The sequence below is a fragment of the Rattus norvegicus genome, chromosome 3 (assembly GCF_021556685.1).
Source record: "Rattus norvegicus strain SHRSP/BbbUtx chromosome 3, alternate assembly SHRSP_T2T, whole genome shotgun sequence".
NCBI lineage: Eukaryota > Metazoa > Chordata > Mammalia > Rodentia > Muridae > Rattus > Rattus norvegicus.
Window position 1 is genome coordinate 99,187,499 of NC_141536.1, and position 22,561 is coordinate 99,210,059.

The 22,561-nt window shown below is 41.2% G+C and overlaps 1 protein-coding gene across 3 annotated transcripts in view; it reads right to left on the minus strand.

Annotated features, from left to right (window-relative positions):
- Ryr3 (ryanodine receptor 3) overlaps window positions 1–22,561 on the minus strand; it is a 553,860-nt gene that overhangs the window by 287,997 nt on the left and 243,302 nt on the right. For all 3 annotated transcript variants that reach the window (XR_015684544.1, XR_015684543.1, XM_087655160.1), the window contains exons 10-12: window positions 21,980–22,136; window positions 8,636–8,809; window positions 4,693–4,814 (exon numbers count right to left, since the gene is read on the minus strand). Coding sequence is in view for 1 of the 3 variants with exons in the window: in XM_087655160.1 (XP_087511286.1) it covers window positions 4,693–4,814; window positions 8,636–8,809; window positions 21,980–22,136 (453 nt within the window). In the remaining 2 variants the exon portion in view is untranslated. The remainder of the gene's footprint in view (window positions 1–4,692; window positions 4,815–8,635; window positions 8,810–21,979; window positions 22,137–22,561) is intronic.

Below are 22,561 nucleotides of genomic sequence, written 5' to 3' on the forward strand. Positions count from 1 at the left end.
AGACAACATGAATGATCCACAAAATACAATACCAAGTAAAAAGGTAGATTCAAAGTATAATCTCTCTAATTTAATGTTTTTTAGTTGAAACCAAGGCAGGGCTGTGGGTGGCAACTAGACTGAACTTCAGGGGCATAAGAGATGGTAGGGAAATGGAAATATTCTAGAATTTAATCGTGGTGATCACTGTATACAACTCTGTAAATCTATTAAATCTCACTGAATTATATACTCATGAGGGTGAATTTGATGATAAAGTGTACCTCATTAAAGCTGTTTAAAAGTAATTTTCTCATTGTCATGCTTGGAACCCTCATTAACTATGTAATAACAGTTTTATTGAAATATTAATTTATATCTCATACAAATGCACATTTAAAGGATATAATTCAGTGGCTTGATATTTAGCATCTTCATAGTTATACAAAACTGAACAGTTTTTTAACTCTTTCTTTAGCTCTCTTCCCCACCCCCAGTGGGTCATCCTCTAGCTCTCATTAACCATTTCCTTCCTTTCCGTGTCCACAGATTTGCCCATTCAGTCAATGTAATGAAACCACACAGTGGGTCTTTCCTGACTGGCTTCTTTCACTTAACATAATTTTGATCATGCCAATGTGAATAAAAGGCAAAAGCAACTTTGTTGGGTTTGAACATACTATGTTGTGGTACATGCTGGTTAACCTTATTCTATTTTCTAGGAATGGTACATCTTATTTACTTGTGTGTAAACTGATGAACATTTGCATTGTTTCTACATGGAAGCTATTGCGTACAGCACTGCTATGAGTACTTACGGACATTTTGTTCAATCATTTGTTTTCATTCTTCTAGGTGCTCAGTTGGTGGGTCCTGTAGCAACTCTACATTTAACCTACAAAGATACTTCTAGACTACCTTCCAAAGTGACTGTTACGTTTTACATTCCAACTAGCAGTGAAGATTCTGGTTTCTTCACATTTTACCCCACATTTCTTAATTAACATGCATCTTCATGGGTATAGACACATACTTCATGGATTCTGTGTTGTCATTTTCCTGGTAGTGATTCAAATTGAACATGTTTTAACGTGTTCATTGGTCATTTGTGTGCATTCTTTTAAGAAATTTCTATTCAGACTGTTTGACTATTTTAATCAGTTGTTTTACTTTATCAACAAAAGTTAATGTTCTTTTTCCTAGATACAAACCCTTTCTCAACTATCTGATTATCAACGTTTTCTTTCTTTATATGAATCGTCTCCGCTTACTTCATAGCATCCTTTCTAGTGAAATCATTTACAAATTTCAACAAAGTCCATTGTACTTATTATCACTTTGTTGTTTTTGCCTTGGTATCATATTTAAGAAACCATGTCCACAAATAACCCTATTAAAAATGGGATAAAGAGCTAAACAAAGAATTCACAGCTAAGGAATGCCGAATGGCTGAGAAACACCTAAAGAAACATTCAACATCTTTAGTCATAAGGGAAATGCAAATCAAAACAACCCTGAGATTTCACCTCACACCAGTGAGAATGGCTAAGATCAAAAACTCAGGTGACAGCAGATGCTGGCGAGGATGTGGAGAAAGAGGAACACTCCTCCATTGTTGGTGGGATTGCAGACTGGTACAACCATTCTGGAAATCAGTCTGGAGGTTCCTCAGAAAATTGGACATTTCACATTCTATGGACCGAGCTATACTTCTCCTGGGCATATACCCAAAAGATGCTCCAACATACAACAAAGACACGTGCTCCCCTATGTTCATAGCAGCCTTATTTATAATAGCCACAAGCTGGAAGGAACCCAGATGTCCTTCAACAGAGGAATGGATACAGAAAATGTGGAACATTTACACAATGGAATACTATTCAGCTATCAAAAACAATGACTTTATGAAACTCATGGAAAATATCATCCTGAGTGAGGTAACCCAATCACAGAAAAACACACATGGTATGCACTCATTGATAAGTGGATATTAGCCCAAATACTCGAATTACCCTAGATGCACAGAACACATGAAACTCAAGAAGGATGACCAAAATGCAAATGCTTCACTCCTTCTTTAAAAGGGGAACAAGAAAACCCTTGGGAGGGAATAGGGAGGCAAAGTTTAGAACAGAGGCAGAGGAAACACCCATTCAGAGCCTGCCCCACATGTGGCCCATACATATACAGCCACCAAACTAGATAAGATGGATGAAGCAAAGAAGTGCAGGCTGACAGGAACCAGATGTAGATCTGTCCTGAGAGACACAGCCAGAATACAGCAAATACAGAGGCAAATGCCATCATTAAACCACTGAACTGAGAAGAGGACCCCTGTTGAAGGAATCAGAGAAAGGACTGGAAGAGCTTGAAGGGGCTTGAGACCCCATATGAACAACAATGCCAAGCAACCAGAGCTTCCAGGGACTAAGCCACTACCCAGAGACTATACATGGACTGACCCTGGGCTCCAACCTCATAGGTAGCAATGAATAACCTAGTAAGAGCACCAGTGGAAGGGGAAGCCCTGGGTCCTGCAAAGACTGAACCCTCAGTGAACGTGATTGTTGGGGGGAGGGTGGTAATGGGGGGAGGGTGGGGAGGGGAACACCCATATCGAAGGGGAGGGGGAGGTGTTAGGGGGATGTTGGCCCGGAAACCGGGAAAGGAAATAACAATCGAAATGTAAATAAGATATACTCAAGTTAATAAAGATGAAAAAAAAAAAAAAGAAAAAAAGAAAAAAGAAACCATGTCCCAATCCAAAGTAGTGAAAATTTATGCATGTCTTACAGTTTTAGTTCTCATACCTAGATCTTTGATTCATTCATTCAGAGTTAATCTTTTGCATATGGCATTGAAGCTGTTGACTTCAAAGAAAATTTAAGGCCAAACCTTTTGTGATCTGGAGGAGGACCCATAAGAAACCGGTGCACTTCAAGGGTGAGAGACTGGATGCTAGTCAGGACCACATGAACAACACGTTTGCATGCAACTTTCTCCCTGATTAAGTTCTAACCAATGGAATGAATGCAAAGAAGGGGTAGAAAGTGATAGACATTTACAAAAATATCATTTGTAAGTATCATGTGTATCATTTACAAAAATAAAATTCCACTCACTCCCCTTTCTTCCCTTTTGCAGAAATTAGGCACACTGACATTAATAAGCTAATTTTGACCATGTGGATGAAGAAAATTTGCTGAGCTGATTCTCAATTTTGACTGAATGTTGGAATCATCAGAGAGGCTTCAACGACACTCGGCTTTTTGTTGCTATTGTTGAGATAGCAGCTCATATGTAGCCCAGGCTGGCCTGGAATTCAAAATCCTTCTACTTTCCCGGGTTCGTGGATTACAGCCTGGACCTTGTTAACTACTGGTTCCTGGATCTTCAGACTTTTGAGGAAATTAGATTGAGACACAGCCTGGAAATCTTAGTGTTAGATGCTGCCACAAATTTAATCTAACACTTAGCTAAGGTTAAGAGCTCTACTCCAGAAGAATGGCTTCTCAAACTTCAGAACATATAGGCAGGAATCACCTAGGAGTGTGGTCCTCAACATTCCTAGTGCTATGACCCTTTAATACAGTTCCTCATGTTGTGCTGACCCCCACCATAAAACCATTGCTACTTCACAACTGTAATTTTGCTGCTGTTAACAATTGTTAAGTAAATATCTGATATATAGGATATCTGACACGGGACCTCAAATTGGGTCATGACGCACAGGTTAGGAACCACTGACCTAGGCAAATGTAACTTGCTACCTCTTACTCTGGATGCCTGACTCAGTTGATCTGAAGTCGAAGTTGACAATGTACATGTTCAACAGGTTTGTTCGTGGAGCTGCTGAGTTGGTCCAGAAACACTTTTCAGGAACTTGTAGGAGGGGCTAAGGCAGCAAGAGGGAGGGAACCTCTTCCCAGTCCCCTAAGCTAGCAGTCTACTCTTTACAATCATTAGAAGGAGAAGTAAGAGTTTATTCTGCTCTAGAGCAGTGGCTTAGCCATAGCTCATACTCTCTTTAGTTTGCAGAGTTTTAACTGCGAGAAAAATAAAAGTCATGATTCCAAAAGTTCTCATTTATGTCAAGGTAGCTTATACCATCTTGGCTTTAAAGAGATTTTCCTACAAGGGAAGAATGGCTTGGGTCACTATATTGATTACAGCAAGGTCAGTTCCTCACAGTAACTGATTAAAAGAGTCCTGAATTCCATTTTGGCAGCATATTGGGGCTAAACAGTTTACCATCCAATCAGCCAGGTCAGCTATTTTTTTCCAGTTACAGCCCCAGCCACAGTTGGCTAACTCAGGGTTTCCACAGCAAATAGAAAACATTCCAAGTGATACAGAAACCTTTTCTAAATAGTTGGGAGGATCTGGGTCATTTCTATCCATTTGTCCCCCTTTATTCTGTGATTACAAAAGGTGATTTTTTTTAATACCTTGCTTTTTGTTTTGCCAAGACCTTAGATATTTTTGCACTAATTAGTCATCAACTATTCATCACTCTAAGCAACTAGCCTGGCCTTAGACGTGTTGGGTAGTGAATAAAACTGGTAGATTACCTATGTGGTAGATCAAATTCTGTCCCAATCTCTCTATCGTAAAAAAAAAAATAATGGTGGTTAATACCTCCCCCCAAACATTTCTGGTATCAAAAGGAGATGGGTGGGTGGGTTTGGGAGAGGAAAGGGTGGGGCCAAGTACCTGACAAACTGGCTGAATAAGGCTGTGGTGTTCCGGATGATGCGAGCAGCCTGGGACTCTTCCTGCTGGCATCGCTGCAGTGTTAATCCATCATCCATGTGGCCTTCCTGATGGAGTATGACCTACTCACAGGGCATGGGAACAAGGCCAGGTTACACATTACTCCACAGTTGAGCCACCCACATTCTCTGGAGTGTTTTCCTCTTATTTTTTCCCCCCGAGCCAAGCTCCCCTGAGTCCATTTTGAAAACGGGACATTAACAAAGTTATTTTGCCCATATGTCCCATTACTGACATGTGAATTATTCCCACAACCTGGTAATTTGATGAGAAAGAAATTTTATGTGCCACCATGGTGTGAGCTACAATACATTCCCTAGGCCTGGATGAAAGGGGAAAACACACTTTTATAATAGATTTTTTTTCTCTCTTAAAAATGAACCCTTGAAAACGGAGGTGAGGGTGGGGTGGGGGAAGTGCCTGTGTTAAGGGTCTTCTCCAGATGTACATTGGGCAAGAACAATTCAAAACAAAACTCTCTCCTGGGATCAGGCTTGGGTTTCTCTCCTGAAGGACAACTGCATGAGTTAGTTAACTAGCAGATGGTCAGGGAACGTGGATTGAGGTGGGAGTATGATTTCAGAGCACGGACTCTCATCATCAGGTGACATTTCTTTTAGTCCTGTTTTGCTCCTCGCCAGCTGAGTGACTTCTGGGTGAGTTATTTAACTGCCCTGCTCCCAGTTCACTGTTTGCAACTGTGTTTATCTTGCCGGGCTGTTTGGGGATTCAGGTGATTTACATATAAATTAAAATGACTCCGAGAAAGTAAAAGGTGATCAAGAACTATTTATTATATGGGCAATAATTACTGATCTTTGGCCAGTAGAAGCTATTCAAATTCACTGTCACCAAGGGCATCATGGGACATCTAGGGGAAAGCTGGATGCGTTTGGAGCTCACTTAGCTTTTCCTCTTAACCAGGTCAAGTATGCTCAGAAGGTAAATGGGATGGTTTGACCCTGGTGCAAGTTAAGGTCAAATCCTATTCTAAATTCCCGAGCACGGCAACAGCTTGTGGAAATGAGGAGGGACAGTGTGGGGTTCCGTAGTTCAGTCTGTGTGTCAGGATTTTTAAAGTCAAAGTGTTTTTTCCTTTTCATTTGAAAATTTCTTTCTTACATTTTTTCCTCTTTTGGCTATAGCCTAATATAATGAATTCACAGAAGAAGTAGGATAAAGACTTGCAAAAGCTTGTGCTCTTCTTAAAAAGAAACTTTACATTCTGTGTGCATAGTGATTAAGCATAACACAGGATGCCTGACCAGTGGACTCCCCAGCCTTTAAGCACCATTACTCTTCCTGGCATCTGGTTAACAATGTGCCCTTTAGCAATACTCTTCCTACTAAGCACCCTTTGTGTTGCTCCCAGTTTTCTGATCCTGAATGTCCAGTACTCTTAGAGTTTGTTCAGATAACATGAAAACTGGGCAGACAAACAAGAAAGTAATGAGGACTGACGGAGATCTTCAGGCCCGGGCCTTAGACTTAGGGTGACCAAGGGACAACTCTTTTTTTTTTTTTAAGAAAAATTGAACATATATTTTAAAGAGGGGTTATTGAACTATTGCAATTTATGCTACATACAGAGAAAACAGTGAGAAAAACACAATGCTCTTAGTCTATTGGAAAGGCCTTTATCTTTTATAGGAATCCCAATGTCTCTAAAGTTTTAGTACCATACACTTTTAATTGACATTTTATTGATGCACCTTTATTAACAAAATAGGATGCTTCCTTGTCATATCTTATCATTATTTACATATGATAAAATGTCCTTTTTATTATTTTGTTTACTAACGTTACATCCTGTTCACTGCCCCCTCCCAGTCTCCCCTTCCCCTGCTCCTCAGAGAGGGCGGGGGCCCCTGATATCCCCACATCCTGGCTCATCAAGTCTCTGGGGGTTAGGCTCATCCTCCCCCACTGAGGCAGCCCAGGCAGCCCAGCTGGAGAACATATCCCACAGATGGGTGACAGCTTCTGGGCTAGCCCCCACTCCAGTTGTTTGGGACCCACATGAAGATCAAGCTGCACATCTGCTACATATGCGTGGGGAGGTCTAGGTCCAGCTCACGAATGTTCTTTGCTTGGTGGTTCAGTCTCTGAATGCTGCAAGGGGGCCATTCCTTTTAACATGAGCTACTGTTTGTTGATTTCTTTATGTGGTTGTCCTTCCTAGGTTTTATTAATTTCATACAGATCTGGACATTTTAGAGGGAAAACTTAACCTGTTCTTATGAAACATAGCATGCTTTGCTTGTCAATGGCTAAGTATTAGAATATCACATAGAAGGTATCTCTCCCAAATTCACATACATGGTCTAGCAGTTAAATGGGTCTGTGGGCAGGAAAATGCACACTACATCAACAATGTAGTCCAGCATTCCATGTAGACAGAGTCCTTTTCCATTTAGAGGAGCATCTTTGAGCTCAGAAATTCTATTCTAGCATTATTATGGCTGTAATAAATGCATAAAACCATACAGCCTGTCAAAACACCACAGTACTCTATAGAGGACTGGCATAGGCTGCCAGACGATGGGCTGGGCAGATATTTTCACTTTCCTCTTACTCTCAGAGTGAGGCTCTCTGTCTTAGACTGTGGCCCCATAAGGACTCAACTGAAAGCCTACTGTCTTCTCGGGACCACCTCGATACGGGAGACATCGATTGCCGGTGTTTTTGCCTTCGGACTGTCCTACTGTTTGTATCTTGCTTTACTGTTTTCCATCACAGCTGTTTGCTGTCTTGCCCACATAGCCCACACACAAACAGCTTAGGTCCTATTCGAACCTGCATGTAGAATTTCAGCTGTGTCTATAGCTGACTCTACTTGGGAATCTTGATCGTAGAAATCCCAAAAACACTTGCTGAACCTGTGTCTATACCCCATCTCTCCACCATAGTGTAGCTAACCTAAGATCTCCTTTAGTCTACAGATCAGCAACTCTGTGCAGGCACCAACACAAGGCTCAAAGTGGGTTCACTCTCATGTCCACACTTTCTGCTCTGACCAGCAGAGCTCACATCCAAAGGATCTTGCGTGGTGAAACCTTCCTATTACCACATAGTATGATACCAACATCCTATAATAACTAGCATTCAGAGACACTGAATTATTGCTTTAGGTCAATATGGCAGGACTAGTGTTCACAGTGTTTGCTATAACCTTATTCTAGGTCTCTTTGACTATCCAAACCTGTATTTTGAAAGATTTTTTTCTGAAGAAAATTGTACCTTTGGCATCTATCCTTTAGTTCCTATAAAAAAAAGAATTGCTGTCGTGGAGATTGAGTTTGTGGGGAAAAGATGCAACAGGTATCCAAGCTAGCTTCCTGCTCCGGCATGCTATGACGCACTACCCGAGTCTGTGTGTAGAGCATTACCTCCCATCTCTCTGCACACCAGGGTTGGTAGCCTCATTGTTATGCAAACTACATTTTCTCCACAGAGAGTCTAGTCAGCCACTATCTTATGAGAATAGCATAATAATTCCATTATCCACTTAAATGAAGCGAGCAATGGTGTGGATAATCCCAAAATAGTGGAACTATTAGGAGTCATTGAGATTGGGGTTCAGAGTGACTCAGACAAGCTCCGGCTCTCTCACGCAGAATTGCCATACAAAGTATAGTCTAAAAAATGAAAATGGGGTTACAGTGAGCTACCAAATTACCCTAATTTACTACAGAAATGATGTATAATCTGTCACAGAACCACTCTTTAGAGTAGTAAAGGGTAAAACAAAATCATGCTCACCGGGTCCTCAGAATCACTACTACCTAGCTGTTTCCCAACCTCTGTAGAAGATAAATAAATAGATGGATAAATAAATAAACAAACAAATAAACAAACCCTGGAAAACCTTTGGACCCTTTACCTTCCTTTTCAGAGGTCCCAGGCGGGAAGTCTTGGCATCTTGTGCTTTGTAGGTGACCCAGAGGCCACTGGCTACATGCTGAACAAAGCAGACAGAATCCCCATACTTGATTTCTGGAACTCCCATGCCTTCCATATCTCTTTTGTGACTGGAATCTAGTTTCTCCTTGATTTCCTATTCCACACAAAAATAGAGAAAGAAACAAACAAATATAGGCATGCCTGATTACATAGCAACTCAATATATGAAACAAATCACGTGCGCAGAATCTTTAAGACAAACAGCTATTATCTGAGCATTCACGTCTTAGGACATCCGGCTTCCCTCCTCTGTTGTTCATTGTAAAAGCAGGGCAGTGAAGCTTTGGCCACTTCAGAGACATGTAAAACCATGGGAAATAAAGCAGCAGGTAGGTTCCTATTCCACTCTGACTCCATGTGCTTCTCTATTATATCTAATTCCCGTACCACAACATAGACAATGTTAACAAGTAACTTTTAAGTGGTCAGTTAGCTCATTTTCAGTAATTGATATTATCCATAATTTAAATGCTTATCTTCCACAAATGCCACAACTTAGGAGCTCAAAATACTATCTGTTAACATAATATTCACAACAGTCAGGGAATGGAAACAGACCATGAGTATAATAATAAAAAAGTGACATTTTTACACAATGGAGTATTAGTCAGCTGCTAAAAAATACAATTATGGGGGTTGGGGATTTAGCTCAGTGGTAGAGCGCTTGCCTAGGAAGCGCAAGGCCCTGGGTTCGGTCCCCAGCTCCGAAAAAAAATACAATTATGAAATTCACAGGTCAATGGGTGGATCTGGATACAATCATTCTCAGTCAGATCACCTAGATCCAGAAAGACAAGTCTTTTATGTGTGGATGTTAGTTTTGAATCTCCTGATATGTTTATTTCATTTTGAATACATATAGAAGTCAAAATATTAGAGAGAAGCATGGGGGAACTTTAAAGGGAGCAGAGATAGAATTTGGTGTACAGAGTGCTAAAGAAAAATAGTGCAGCAAGGTTTCAGTGAGAGTTAGGGATGGGACGGCGGTGGGGAATGTGAGGAGGAAGAAACAGGACTCCTTTTTGACCTTTTGAAAAAGTCATATGGAGATCTACTAGATTGTGTGAATATATTCATACACACATATACACAATACACATGAATATACACATACACACAGGGGTGGGGAGGACACACAGTACACATGAATATACACATGCACACAGGGGTGGGGAGGGAGAGAAAGAGACAGAGACAGATAGATACATAGACAGACAGACAGATGGACAGACGGACGGATGGACAGATGGATGGATAGATGGATAGATGGATAGATAGGTAGAGATACTGAGAATATATACCAAGGGTGGCAATGTCCTTACTACACACCAGCTGACAAATTAAAAGCTCAGTGCCTGGAATGAGTTACCTCTTTTGCAGTTGTTGGCCAGTGAGGGTCCATAGATCTGCAATCATAGAGTGCTAGCAGGAAAATACTATTAAAACACATTGTATGGAATTTTTAAAGAACTAATAAAAAGGTAAAAATAAGTGAAAAGAAAGATGTTTTTAACAAGTAGGGGACACTACTTATTTTAAGGTAAACTTGTCATTTGTATATTAGTCTCTTAGAGCTATGTTGCAATTGGGATCTTACACGTTTCCCAGTGGTCATGTGTTAGAGGCTTGTCAGTCTGGGGTACTACAAGGTGGTATAATGTTTGATGAAGAACCTGGTGGGATAGAATTAGGTCTGATGGTTGCCTCTGATAGAAGAGCCCTGGATTCTCTTTTTGCTCTGGCTGCCGTGGGGTGAATAGCCTTCTTTGCCACACATATCCTGCCATGATAGATACTCTGGCCTCACTGCAGAGCTCAAAATAGTGGAGCCAGCTGACCATGGACTGAGAGCTCTGAAACTGTGAGCCCAAATCAGCCTCTCCTTCTTCCACCCCACTCAGGTATGTGCTCAAAGTGAAGGGAAGCTGATGCGGGACCACCTTAGTTGTGGGCACAGTCAGTTCCATTCTTCAGTGTCCTCTGTTTCCCTACCTGTTCTCTATTATGGAAACAGGACATATGACCTAGGTGAGTGTCCTGAGACAACTTGATATGCCCGCCACATGAAAGAGTAACTTTTGTTCCTTTCTTCATCAATTAGGGCCAGTCTGGTTTTATTCTAACAAGCCTTAGACTATTTCCATTTCTGTTTCTACCTTGCATTCAATCACTCAGTCATAAAAGCTGTTAACTAGGCAGCACTTTGAATTTTTTGCAGAATGAAAACATGTGACATGCTATTCCCTGTGATTAAGACAGTTTTCTTCTTCGTAATGACAGACCGCTTGCATAGTGAGTGCTTCCCATGCTCAGCCCTAACTTGAAGCATTTTACAGGTTCAGGTAGTAACTATAGCAAAGCTTCTGACGGAGCTACAAATATTGTCCTAGTTCTACAGGTGAAAAAAATGAAAGAAATAATTTGCCCAAGGTCACCCAAGGAGTAATGTCAGAATGCAGTCGAGAGGACAGGGACTGGGAGGGGTTAGGAAAGAGGAAACCTTAATCAGAATACATTGTATGAAAAGATATTTTTCCAATAAAACCATAACGAAATAAGAAGTCTACCTCTATTCATGTAAATAAAAGATAAACATTGAAGATGAGGGCAGGAAGGAAAGAGATGTGATTGGGGTGGGGTCCTGAATGAAGTAGGAGATGGGAGGGGGAGGGTATGGTCAACATACATTATATGTGTTTGAACATTTCAGAGAAAAAAACTTAAAAATTTAAAGTATTCCTCTCCCGCATCTGTGTTTCTTCCACTAATCTAAACCAGACTCAGTCTTCAATCCCTCCTTCAGACGCCACTTCGTCTGTGAGGATAGCTAGTGTTGCCGCTGCATCTCGGCATCGCCTCACCCCTCTGTGCAGCACTTAGCATCTCACAACAGATCTATTAAAGGAATCGGGGCAATTAATTGTGGATTCTTAAAAGAGAGCTCAGCACCTATGTGACTTATGGAACACAGTGTGAGGTATGGGTGATTTCTCCATTCATATGTATTCAATGCTGTGTGATTTCTCCATTCATATGTATTCAATGCTGTGTGTTTCTCCATTCATATGTATTCAATGCTGTGTGATTTCTCCATTCACATGTACTTATTTTCCACTTCAGCTCTTACCTCTTTTTCTTCAGACTTTCATAAAATGAAAATCAGCTGCTTTATGCACACATAATATATTAATTTGAGTAGTATTAATAGTTCATAAGAAAACTCTTTATTTTAAATGTGTGCCGAGACATTACCTGGAATGTTAGAAAATACCTTATTTCTCAAGAGGAACATATTCAAAAGAAACAAATTTCTGATTCTGTAACACACACAGATAGAAGAACAGATTTTGATCTATCAGGGCTTTCTTTATAGGCAATCGGTCAAGAATGCATCCATTCTACGAAACAATGCTCATTTGATTTTCATTACGGAAATATTCACAGTCCGAGATAAGTTCCAGTCAGTAGCAGGACTTATAATGTTTCAGTTTTTTATCTGTGACTAATCTCTTGCTATAGTCAATACACTAAAATAGAAACAATACAAAGACAGCTGTTAAATATGGTAATCACACTGATTTCTAAAAACTCCTGATAAAAATAATGCATATTGTCAACTAGCAATTTATTTTCTCATTTTTTGTCTAATTAAATATGCCTTTTCCAAAATAAAATAGGAGGATCCATTTCCTACAGCACTGGAACAGACAAGCCACCATTCTTTGGAGTGTCTGTGGCCTTGCTTTTTATAAAACAGCCTCGCCTTCCAAAGTTCTCTGGTGGTCATTATGGCGGCTGCTTCTCATTTAGAAGAAGAATAACAAGAAGAAAATCTGGACATCGGACCATGCCAGCAAATACGAAACCTATTCAACCCACCCAGCCATTTACAGCACTGACAAATTATAGAGGAATGACTGCAGCCTCAGATGCGTCGCCCTGTCGCTAGAAATGTCACTTCCCTCAAGAGCAAGGCTACCCTAATTGCCTTCTTTCTGTTCCCAACTTCTAAGAGAATACAATCTATTTCTTAGGTAACATAAGCCTTAACAAAACTGGCTTATGAGCAATGGCTTTTTCATTTTCCGTGTTGGAGATCCAACCCGGGGCTCCCCACATTCTTGGGAAGTGCTTCACCACCAAGTTATGCCACAGCTCTGGGATCTTATCTCAACGTACCAAATGCTCCTTTTCTTTGGGATTTTTTTGACATTATCACTTGAATCACCTGATGACTCTGCAGTTTTTCAATGGTAATGTTTGTATCCTAATCTTTTCTTCATATTTTGATATTTGATATTTGGCACCTTGGAAACTTATCTGAGTAAGGAGAGACCTGGAGTTCCCACACATAACAAAAGGCTCCAAGGCATACTTGTTACATGCACACTGAACAATCCAGAACCAGACCTCCTCTATAAGGTCCTGTACACCTCAGGAAGCGATCTTCCTTGGCTTTATCATCTCAAAGTCAGGTAGTTAGGGACACCTCTACAGCTTAAAGCGTGCAGAAATTACTCCAATTAGCAACTGTCTTTCTTTGCCCATGGAAACCCCAGTAAAAGTAACATGTTACCCTCCAAGTCCCTCCCACAACCCACCCTAGCTCAAGCCTTCTCATGGGTAGTGGTGCTTTGATGAATGACTCTACTTTCCCATGCTAGGACTTGAGAGAATAAAGAACACTTTTCTAGAGCTTCCCTGCATCTTCCTTCTGGTAGCACGTGACTAACCAGCCCAGAAAGAACACAGGACAATAAGCAAGCCCTCCCCACACTCAGAACCAGGAGACACTTCTGGCTTCTCTAGTCTCATGGTCCCATAATCCCTATAGGACCTGTCTTACTTAGGACTGGCTGACTCCTTAGAACAGCAGAAGGCTAGCCTAGAGGCACTCCTTCCACATGCAAGCCAGTAATCCAGAGGCCAGCCACCAATCCAACCCTTTATAGAGTTGACATATTCTATGCCACCATTCCCTCATCCTAACCACCGGGGCCAAGTGCAGTCCTGATATGAGTCTTGTGTTTTAAAACCTGCTGAAGCTACTCAAACGCATCCACTTGAAACCTGTTTATCCTGCCCATCCAATCCCTTCCTATGGGGAACCACACAAAGATTCTTTCTCCCATCTCCCTGTGCTAGCTGGTTTTATGTCAACCTGACACAAACTACAGTCACCTGGGAAGAGGGAACCTCAGTTGAGGAAATGTCTCTACCAGATTGACCTTTGGGGCACTTTTTAAAATTAATGGTTGATGAGGGAGGGCCCATCTGAGTGCTAACATAGGAAGGTGGTCCTGGTGTGGTAAGAGAGCAGGATGAGCAAGCCATAAAAAGGAAGCCAGTAAGAAGCACTCCTCTGTCTTCAGCTATTGTCTCCAGTTCCCTCCTTGAGTTCCTGCCCTGCCTTGCCTGGATGATGCACCTGCAAGGTGAGGTAAACTCCTTTCTCCCTAAGTAGCTTTTTGTCATGGTGTTTAGGAAAGCCAACAGAAATTCGAACTAAGACATCTCCTTGGCTGTTTTCTCACAGGCACTTTCTGACCTAGCCATATGTGGTTTGGCATAGCCCTCAGGTCTCAGAACTGTAACTAACAAAGTAGAGTTCCAAAGCCAATCACTTTCTAGAGCACAGCTTTACCATTTCTGCAAATGAGAAAATCTACATCTGAATGCATGGGAGAGACCTGTGTTGGCACTGGAGCTGCTTCCCTGGGAAACAAAGCTTTCTCAAAGAGATCAGGAGCTTGCTTTTGCATTCAGTGTGGTGCTCTGCTTGAAATAGATTGCAAACAATTTGCTTTATTGTTCTTCAGATATTCTATTTGCATATCTGTGTATTGATATGATCTTTGCCTGTCATTGACGATTTTGAGAATAGGTTATCTGTCCTGATGCATGGTGAAGGGAAATAACCATTATTTTTGACATTGACAACTACGAAGGAAGCTTAGGAGCACACCCCAACTGACACATTAGCATTTGATTTAGATGATCGAGTTGCTATTCTCTAGAAATAATATCTGCTCAGTGCCTAATATGACTCAGGTATTTTGCTAAGACTTCTACGATAACAATACCAACACCCAAAGTGCTGTGCTTACAAAGTGATGTAATAGATCTCTACAGACATTTTCTCTAACCCTTCCAAAGGTCAGACTGCTTTTACTAACTTCCTCTATTCAGGATAAACTGAAACATGTATTGACTCAACAACTTGCTCAAGCCACATAGCTAGAAACCAAGACAGAATCTAAACCAGGCATAATCCCCCAAACTCATTTTAACAGATTTATTTGAATGGCTTTTCTATTAGCATAGATAAGTAATTAATTGTATGAATGTCTTAGCTATTTAAAGGACAATATAAAGAAATGGTTGAAATACATACTCTTGCTTTATGAGAAAAGCAGCTTTAAGTTAATGCAAACTTTAGAAGTTACACACATAACTGTAACACAGTATGCATTCAAAGGACAACTGGAGCTTGGTGTAATCTTTGTCACTTTTCTTATAAAGCCACCGATATCCACAATATTCATCCGGGTGACATTTTTCAGTCTCAACCAACTTCAAACACCTCATCATTAAACAGTCTAGTGAAGTTGTTTCCATAATTTTTGATTTAAAGATATCATTTATTTTTATTTTTATTTTACGATTATGAGTGTTTTGTCTGTACTTATCTAGGTGTGCTCTGTGTGTGTGTGTGTGTGTGTGTGTGTGTGTGTGTGTGTGTGTGTAGAAGCCTGAAGAGGACATCAGATCCCCACCCCCCAGAACTGGACTTAAAGATGGTCATAAGCCATCTTAAAGATGGTTGGGAACAGAACCTGACTCCCCTGTAGGAGCAATAATGGCCTTTCACTGCTGAGCTATCTCTCCAAGTTTTATCCTCTTAATTCCTCAATATCGGGATATAATTCTAATATAAGAACCATCTAGAGGCCACACTCAAGCCATAGCAGTGGAGCTCTAGAAAGGGATGGCATTCTGGTAAGATGAGAAGATGAGGCAAGGAGAGAAATTGATAAAAAGTAATGACTAAAGATACCACCCCACAGGTCCATGCTTTTCAAAAATCCCAACGTTCACAGACTTTCTGCAGGAAAAGATGCCTTTAGATAAATGCTGTATCTCCTGGGAGTTAAACAGAAGCTTTCAGGATTATAAGTCCCACAGCAAAGTCAAACATTATCATCATCATCTGCAAACGTAATCAATTCAATTCTGTTTAGTTCAGCATTCCTAGCATCTGTTGGCATCTCTCTTATGGAGAGTTGATACAGTGAATGCAAAATCTGCATCTTAAGAGTAATCATTTCAGTATTAATGAGAAAGGTGGATGGAAAGGTAGTATGACTGGAAATGGGTGAGCTGTAAGTTATGGCAATAATATGGAGAAAGATGTCTGAAAGCGCTTCTAAATGCACACATATTAGAATGAGTGTGTTATAATTTAACACAATTAAACTCTTTGTGTCCATGGACGTTGTAAAAAATATCTTTTGAACATACATTGTAAGCATTCAAAATATTTCAGGGAAAGAGAAAAGACAATGGAACCCATTAACATGTACTGAGGGCAGCCTTTAGGGAAGTCATGGTCTGTCTACTTGTCTCTCCAGAAACTATGAGGAATCAGCTTTGGGTTCACTATACCAATATAGTCCTCTCATGAATACCTTATCTAGAGTTTGTAACATTGCCTTACAAACAATTATAGCCTGTAGCATGCTGCAAAGAACCTGGAGGGCCATGGGGCCGGTGCAAAGTGTCTGTTGGGTAGGAAAATAAGCCTGTCCTTCTGCTGGTCACAGCATGTTAGGGAGTGGGTCCATCTGCCTCAGCAGGGAAGCACACTTCCTGAGAAAAAGCCCAAATTTCTATTTTCATCTTTGGAACACCACCCTCAGGTCAGCAACCCAACTTCCACGTCATGGATTAAAACATACAGCTTCAGAGTTCACCTTCCTGGTCTCCTTTAATACTCAAAATAATCCTTCAAAATGTACTTCTTTATCCCTATTTTTATAAAAAGACATATCAAGGTTGAACAGCAAATGGTAGCGTCAGGGTTCAAGTCCAGATTTCTCCCACTTCACAGCCTGTGGTTTTCGTTGACTGCCTCTATTCGGTTCACTTTGAACAACAAAGGCTTAAGAAAACATCCAGTAGAAAAGTCTAAATCCTTTGTAATTTTCAATTTAAAGTGACTGGGCAGTATGTGGTGGTGCCTCTAGATATTTAGGCCATTTGTTTTCTTCTCTCTCCTTCCTTTGCTCTACCAACCATGTTCAACTTTCTGATACTGTGACAGAGCATTGTCATCTACAAAGGTCACCCTTGAGAACCATGCAATTCAATCATAAAAGACCCAAACCCTTGTGATGTTTTACATAAGTTCACCTTTCTTGTGTGTTGAGCCACAGTCGTAGCTATTCACTGCCACATCAGCTATGGACTGAAAATGCCTGCATCCTTCTACTTTCTATTTGATGACTTCATGAAGAAACAGTCAGAGGAAACAGGGCCACTGATAAAATCCAACTTCAGCACCACTTTGTCCATAGACCTATGTACTAGGAGCCAGCTCTTCCTTTTTTTGGAGGTGCTTGCAGGCTGCTGAGGTTAAAGAGCAAAGGAGAAGCAGGAGGAGCTCTTGAGATCTCCTCAGCTGATATGTATTGTAATGCTAATACTGGCCCCCAAGGTCTGGTTGCTTCTAGGGATGAAGAAATCCTCAAGTGCACCAAGTGATGCTCCCGAGTTATCCCTGATTGATCAATAAAGATGCCTACAGCCTGTAGCTGCGCAAAGAGAGGTAGGTGGGGTTTTAGTTCTCAGGCTTGGGGTCTGAAGCATAGACTACAAGAAGAGAGAGGTGGGGAGGGAGAGGGAGAGGGAGAGGGAGAATAGAGAGGTGGATGCATTGGGGTGAAGGATCATGAAAACAGGACCATGAAGGCTATTTGGAGTAGAGTGGCACAAATGAAACACAGGGTATTTATAGGAAAGTAAACAAAATATCCACAGAGGGTGGATATCTGCCCAGCTCTAATGCTGTCTTTGGTTTGTTACAAATATAAGGGCTTTGTGTCTTTTATCAGGAAACTAAATGATCAAAGGCAGGGCAGAAACCCCCAATTAATATGAATATTTACCACAACATGGAGCAAGGATGCAATGTGTAATACATAACAGTTATTTGATAGTTGTTTCCTAAATTGATATTGAGTAAAAATTTCCTCCAAGTGGGAACAGTGATAGTTCTCTGCCCATATACAATGAAATAGGTAGAATGTGAGAGTCTATCTCCATATTTCAAGACTGGTTCTTAAAAGTACATATAAAGAGGTGATAGAATACATGGTTACACATAATAAAGCCTGCTTTAATATTATTAATTCAACCTTGCCTGAAAGGAATGCAGTGCTGTAAACTGACGTTGACGCATGACGTCTAAATAACATTTGCCATGCCAGAGTAAATATTAAATCACATTATCTGACAATCCTTAGGGAATGGCCTTGCAATGTCAAGCCGGAGGAAAATGATGGGAAATCAAATTCATAGAAATTTGACTTAGATGTTCAAAATAAAATGACTCTCCCTCACTGAGTGCGTGCAGGGACGAGATGATAGCCAAATGATTACACAAGGAAGACAGATGCTGCTACAAAGATGATGGAGGTTAGACTGAAATGGGTTTCACTGTGGACTCTTAAGAGCACATTTATATAGTCTTTGGCCATATCCAACTGTATTTTTTTTACAGAGACACTGGAATACAGAAATGTTGCAGTGGGGGGATGCATGCTCTCTATCAATGGGACCGCCCACTGGAAGCATGCGCAACCTTTTTTTCTCATAAGCTGCACCTGATCCTTTTCTAGAAGTATAAGAATGACCTCACTAGTGATGATGTATAGAGACAGAAGAATGATTCAGGAAAAGGCTGGCCATGAGAAAAACACATTCAAAGGCTGATAAACATAGAGTATGTTGGATCTAACAGGAAGTACAGGAAAGTGATGGGAGACACAATGGAGAGGTAGGTAGAGATCAAATATAAAGGAGTCTTCATGACAGACTTCAAATGAGGTCCAAATAGATTGTAAAGTATTTTCCATGTCTCACTCAGAGCAGGTGGGAGTCAAGACCAGAATCAGGCAATGGGAAAGCTGTGTGATATGATATAATATATCCCAATTTCAGAGTAATGTTGGAGTGTTACGCTTTAGAGGCAACAACATATACAAGAACCTCTACTTTGATGTGAATAGTCTTGTCAAAGGTTTCTGGGAGCCTGTGTCAAGATCATATTCTGCTCTTTATTCTACATGTTTCATACAGCTTACTCAAAGACCTCAGTTAGACTCACCAAAGCCAGACTTAGACCTCTAATTGCATTTGGTGCCTGGATGTGCTCATCTTCCAGCAAGACTCAGCCACATCCTAGTTTCTTGTTTGTTTGTTCGTTCGTTTGTTTGTTTGTTTGGACAGGGTCTCTCTATATAGCCCTGGCTGTTCTGGAACTTATTATATAGAGAAGGCTGGCCTCGAACTCCTGCCTCTGACTCCCGAGTGCTGGGATAAAGGCGTGCACCACCATGTCCAGCCCCAGCTGTTTTTCATTTTTTAAGTGATACTGTGGATTGAACCCAGGACCTTGCACATGCTACGTGAGTGTGCTACCACTAAACTTTGTCCACGGTCATTTTGTTGTTGTTTGTTTGTTTTTTATCTTTTAATACATAGCCATGTTAAGTTCCTAGTCTTCAACTTACTCGGCAGCCGAGGTAGACCAAAGCATATGGTGGGAAGATCATAACAACTAGCTCCTCAGTTGGGGGCCATGTGAAGGTCCTGGGGCACCTCGAGTGCACTTCTCCCACAGCTATTTCCATGGGGTCTGGTAGAGCTGAGTGCTCACCACATGGTCTTCCTTTTGTGTGCGTGTGTGTGTGTGTGTCTAAGATTCCAAATGTTCCTCCCACACTCGATCTCAAAGGGAGCCCCAATTTCCTGTGGGAACACATCCATTTGTGTCCCGCTATGGAGCTGAAGCAATTTCAATTTTGGTTCTTTTCTAATGGAAATGAAGGTAACTGGGCCGAGTACAGATGAATTCAGAGTTATTTAAAACCTGTAATACAGGGACTCCAGAAAAATGTGAGCATGCTGCCAATCGTACAGGCCAGTGTTTATGTCTCGTTCTGTTAAGCTGCTGGTTTCCACAGAACCACATCGGCTTTTAATACTCCAAGTGCCAGCCTCCATCTACATGGAGGTGGAAAGACTTGGGGAGATAAACGATGGGCTTTGAGAAGATGAAATAAATCAGAGGCCAGAGGTGGTGCAAGTAAGAGGCATATTATAAGGGTCCTATGGTGCCCTGAGTCTCTCTAACTCACCCTCAGAAACTATAGCGCATTGTAGACCCTTGCTAAGGCAAGAAAGCAATTCAATGGAAGGGTTCCTTGGGAGCAGGATCCTGCCAGCTGCATGGGAGGTTGCCTGATTCCTTTGTGTAAATGGAACAGCAAGGACTTTGTAGTCATTTTTCTAGTCAAGTGCATATGCATACAGAAGGATCAGGGAAAAGGAGGCAGAAAGCTTAGATAGGAAAGAGCCAAGCTGGCATTCTCAGAAAAGGACTTAATAGATCATCAGCCACCATGTGTTCCTTCTCAATCTCTATCTTCTTTCCCCCTCCCCATCTTCAGATCTCCTCATTCAACATCCCATATCTCTGGGAAGAAAGAGATTCTGCCTACTGCCACTCTTACATTTTCTCTGTTTTTTTTTTAAATCCATTATTTTAGCAAGTTGGACTGCCACAAACCACTTGCTGGTAGCCAGACTAATTGCCAAATAGACACAAATTTAAAATCCTCAAGCTAGGAATCTTAAGTAAAAAGGACTGGTGGTAAAAGGAAAGGCACAGGCTCAGAAATGGCCATGAAGCTCATGAATTTTAAAGGTTTATGTTACTTATGTGCATGTGAGCACATCTGTGTGTGAGTATGGACATTTTAGGGTAGATGCTCTCAGAGGCCAAATGTGAGTGCTGGGTACCAATCTCACGTCCTTGCGAGAACAGTATGTGTTTTTAAGTGTGGAGGTAGCTTTCCAACCTCTAAACTTGGTTATTTTTGATGATTTAAATACAGATGATTTAAATACAGAAAAAAAGCTGAATTCTTTGGGGTGAAAAGTAAAAACTTTTATGCCCAAATGTTTCTCTGCCTTAAAGGTCAAATCATAGAACCATGAAGGGGTGGAGGAATCAGAGATAGCCCACAGAAAAGTCAGCTGTCAACCACATACCTCTCTCTGCACAGACAATAGCCCTTCACGGAAATCACATTGAGAACAGAAATCAAAATCTATTTCTGGGAAAATGCAAAGAAGAATGAAACTAGAGAAGAATGAAACTAGAAACCAAAGGCAAGAGTGGGCTGTCTTCTCAGAGGACCAGACGTCCTGATAGCTATCGTAGATATGCAGACATCTGTGCTGGGCCCTGGCTATGCTTGGATGATCTCTTCAGAACAATCTTAAATGGCAGTGCATCCAACTGTCCGTCAGACGTTAGCTCAGCATGCAATCCTGACTCCAGCAGTACCTTGCTTTCAGCTAGGCAGAGCCCAAACCTGATTAAACACCAGATACTTGAAAGGGTGGTTATTTATGCACATCAAATGGCAAGCTTTTTCACTTGGAGTTCGCATAACTACCTGAGGATTCATTCTCGGTGAAGATTTGAGTGGACAGGTCAAAGCTAAGAAATGAGAAAAAGATGAGAGTAATGTAACTGTATATTACAAATGACTTGAAGGGAATAATGTATCCAGAATTATGTCTGAGTCTTTAATGAAGTAACTTCCTTACTTTAAATAAATATGGTCTGAAGCTGATGCTTTCGTTGTTTTATAGGAGAATAAAGCACCCAAGTTAGAAGTTGTTAAAAACTACATAGACTAAACCAATCAATTATAGTTCCCTCTAGCCTGTGAGCAACTGTCTACTCTGATGACTCTGTGTTTTCTAAGACTTACTGGTCTCATCTCAGAGATGTTATCTTCAGCCTGAATGATGTTCTTTCAGGAGACCTTTCTCAACAGAGAAGAGCATGATTGTCAGAGGCTGGTATTCACTGTTTCAGTCTCCTGTCTTCTCAGTCAGAGAGCTACTGGACAGACTCCAGTGACTCTCACTTCTAGAGCAGAGCCAGGGGTCATCCACAGTGTCTTACCTTTGATGCTCGGAAGGAGAAGGCTGTGGACTTGGTGTCGGCTTTTCCACGGTCTTGAAGAAGAAGGCCTTGGTCTTCGGTCAAGGCCAGGTAGTGGCCTGTGGTGAGATGCCGGAGTCGGAGAGCCTGGCCCCACCTGATGTTACTGCCACTCCAGCTGCCCAAAGCACACGAGAAATTGCACACATAGAAGTCAGTTCTTCAACAATTTCGATGTTCTTTCTTTCTTTTTTTTCAGAGCTGGGGACCGAGCCCAGGGCCTTGCGCTTGCTAGACAAGCACTCTACCACTGAGCTAAATCCCCAACCCTCGATGTTGTTTCTTAAGCCCCAACTTTGATCCACTTTCTTGGGGTTATCATTAAGGGCCAATGAATCCATTTCCTGTCTGTCTACAATTCAGCACAGTGCTTTCCTTTGGCTTCTCATAAAGACAAGGACCACAGTCCTGAGGGCAGGACAGTGGCGTACTATGACTAGAAGTCAAAAGTTTTAACCCATCATTTAGTCTACCAATGCAACTTTATGCAAACCACCTCAAAATGATGGGAAGGCTTCTTTCTAGGAATACTTGTATTTGGGA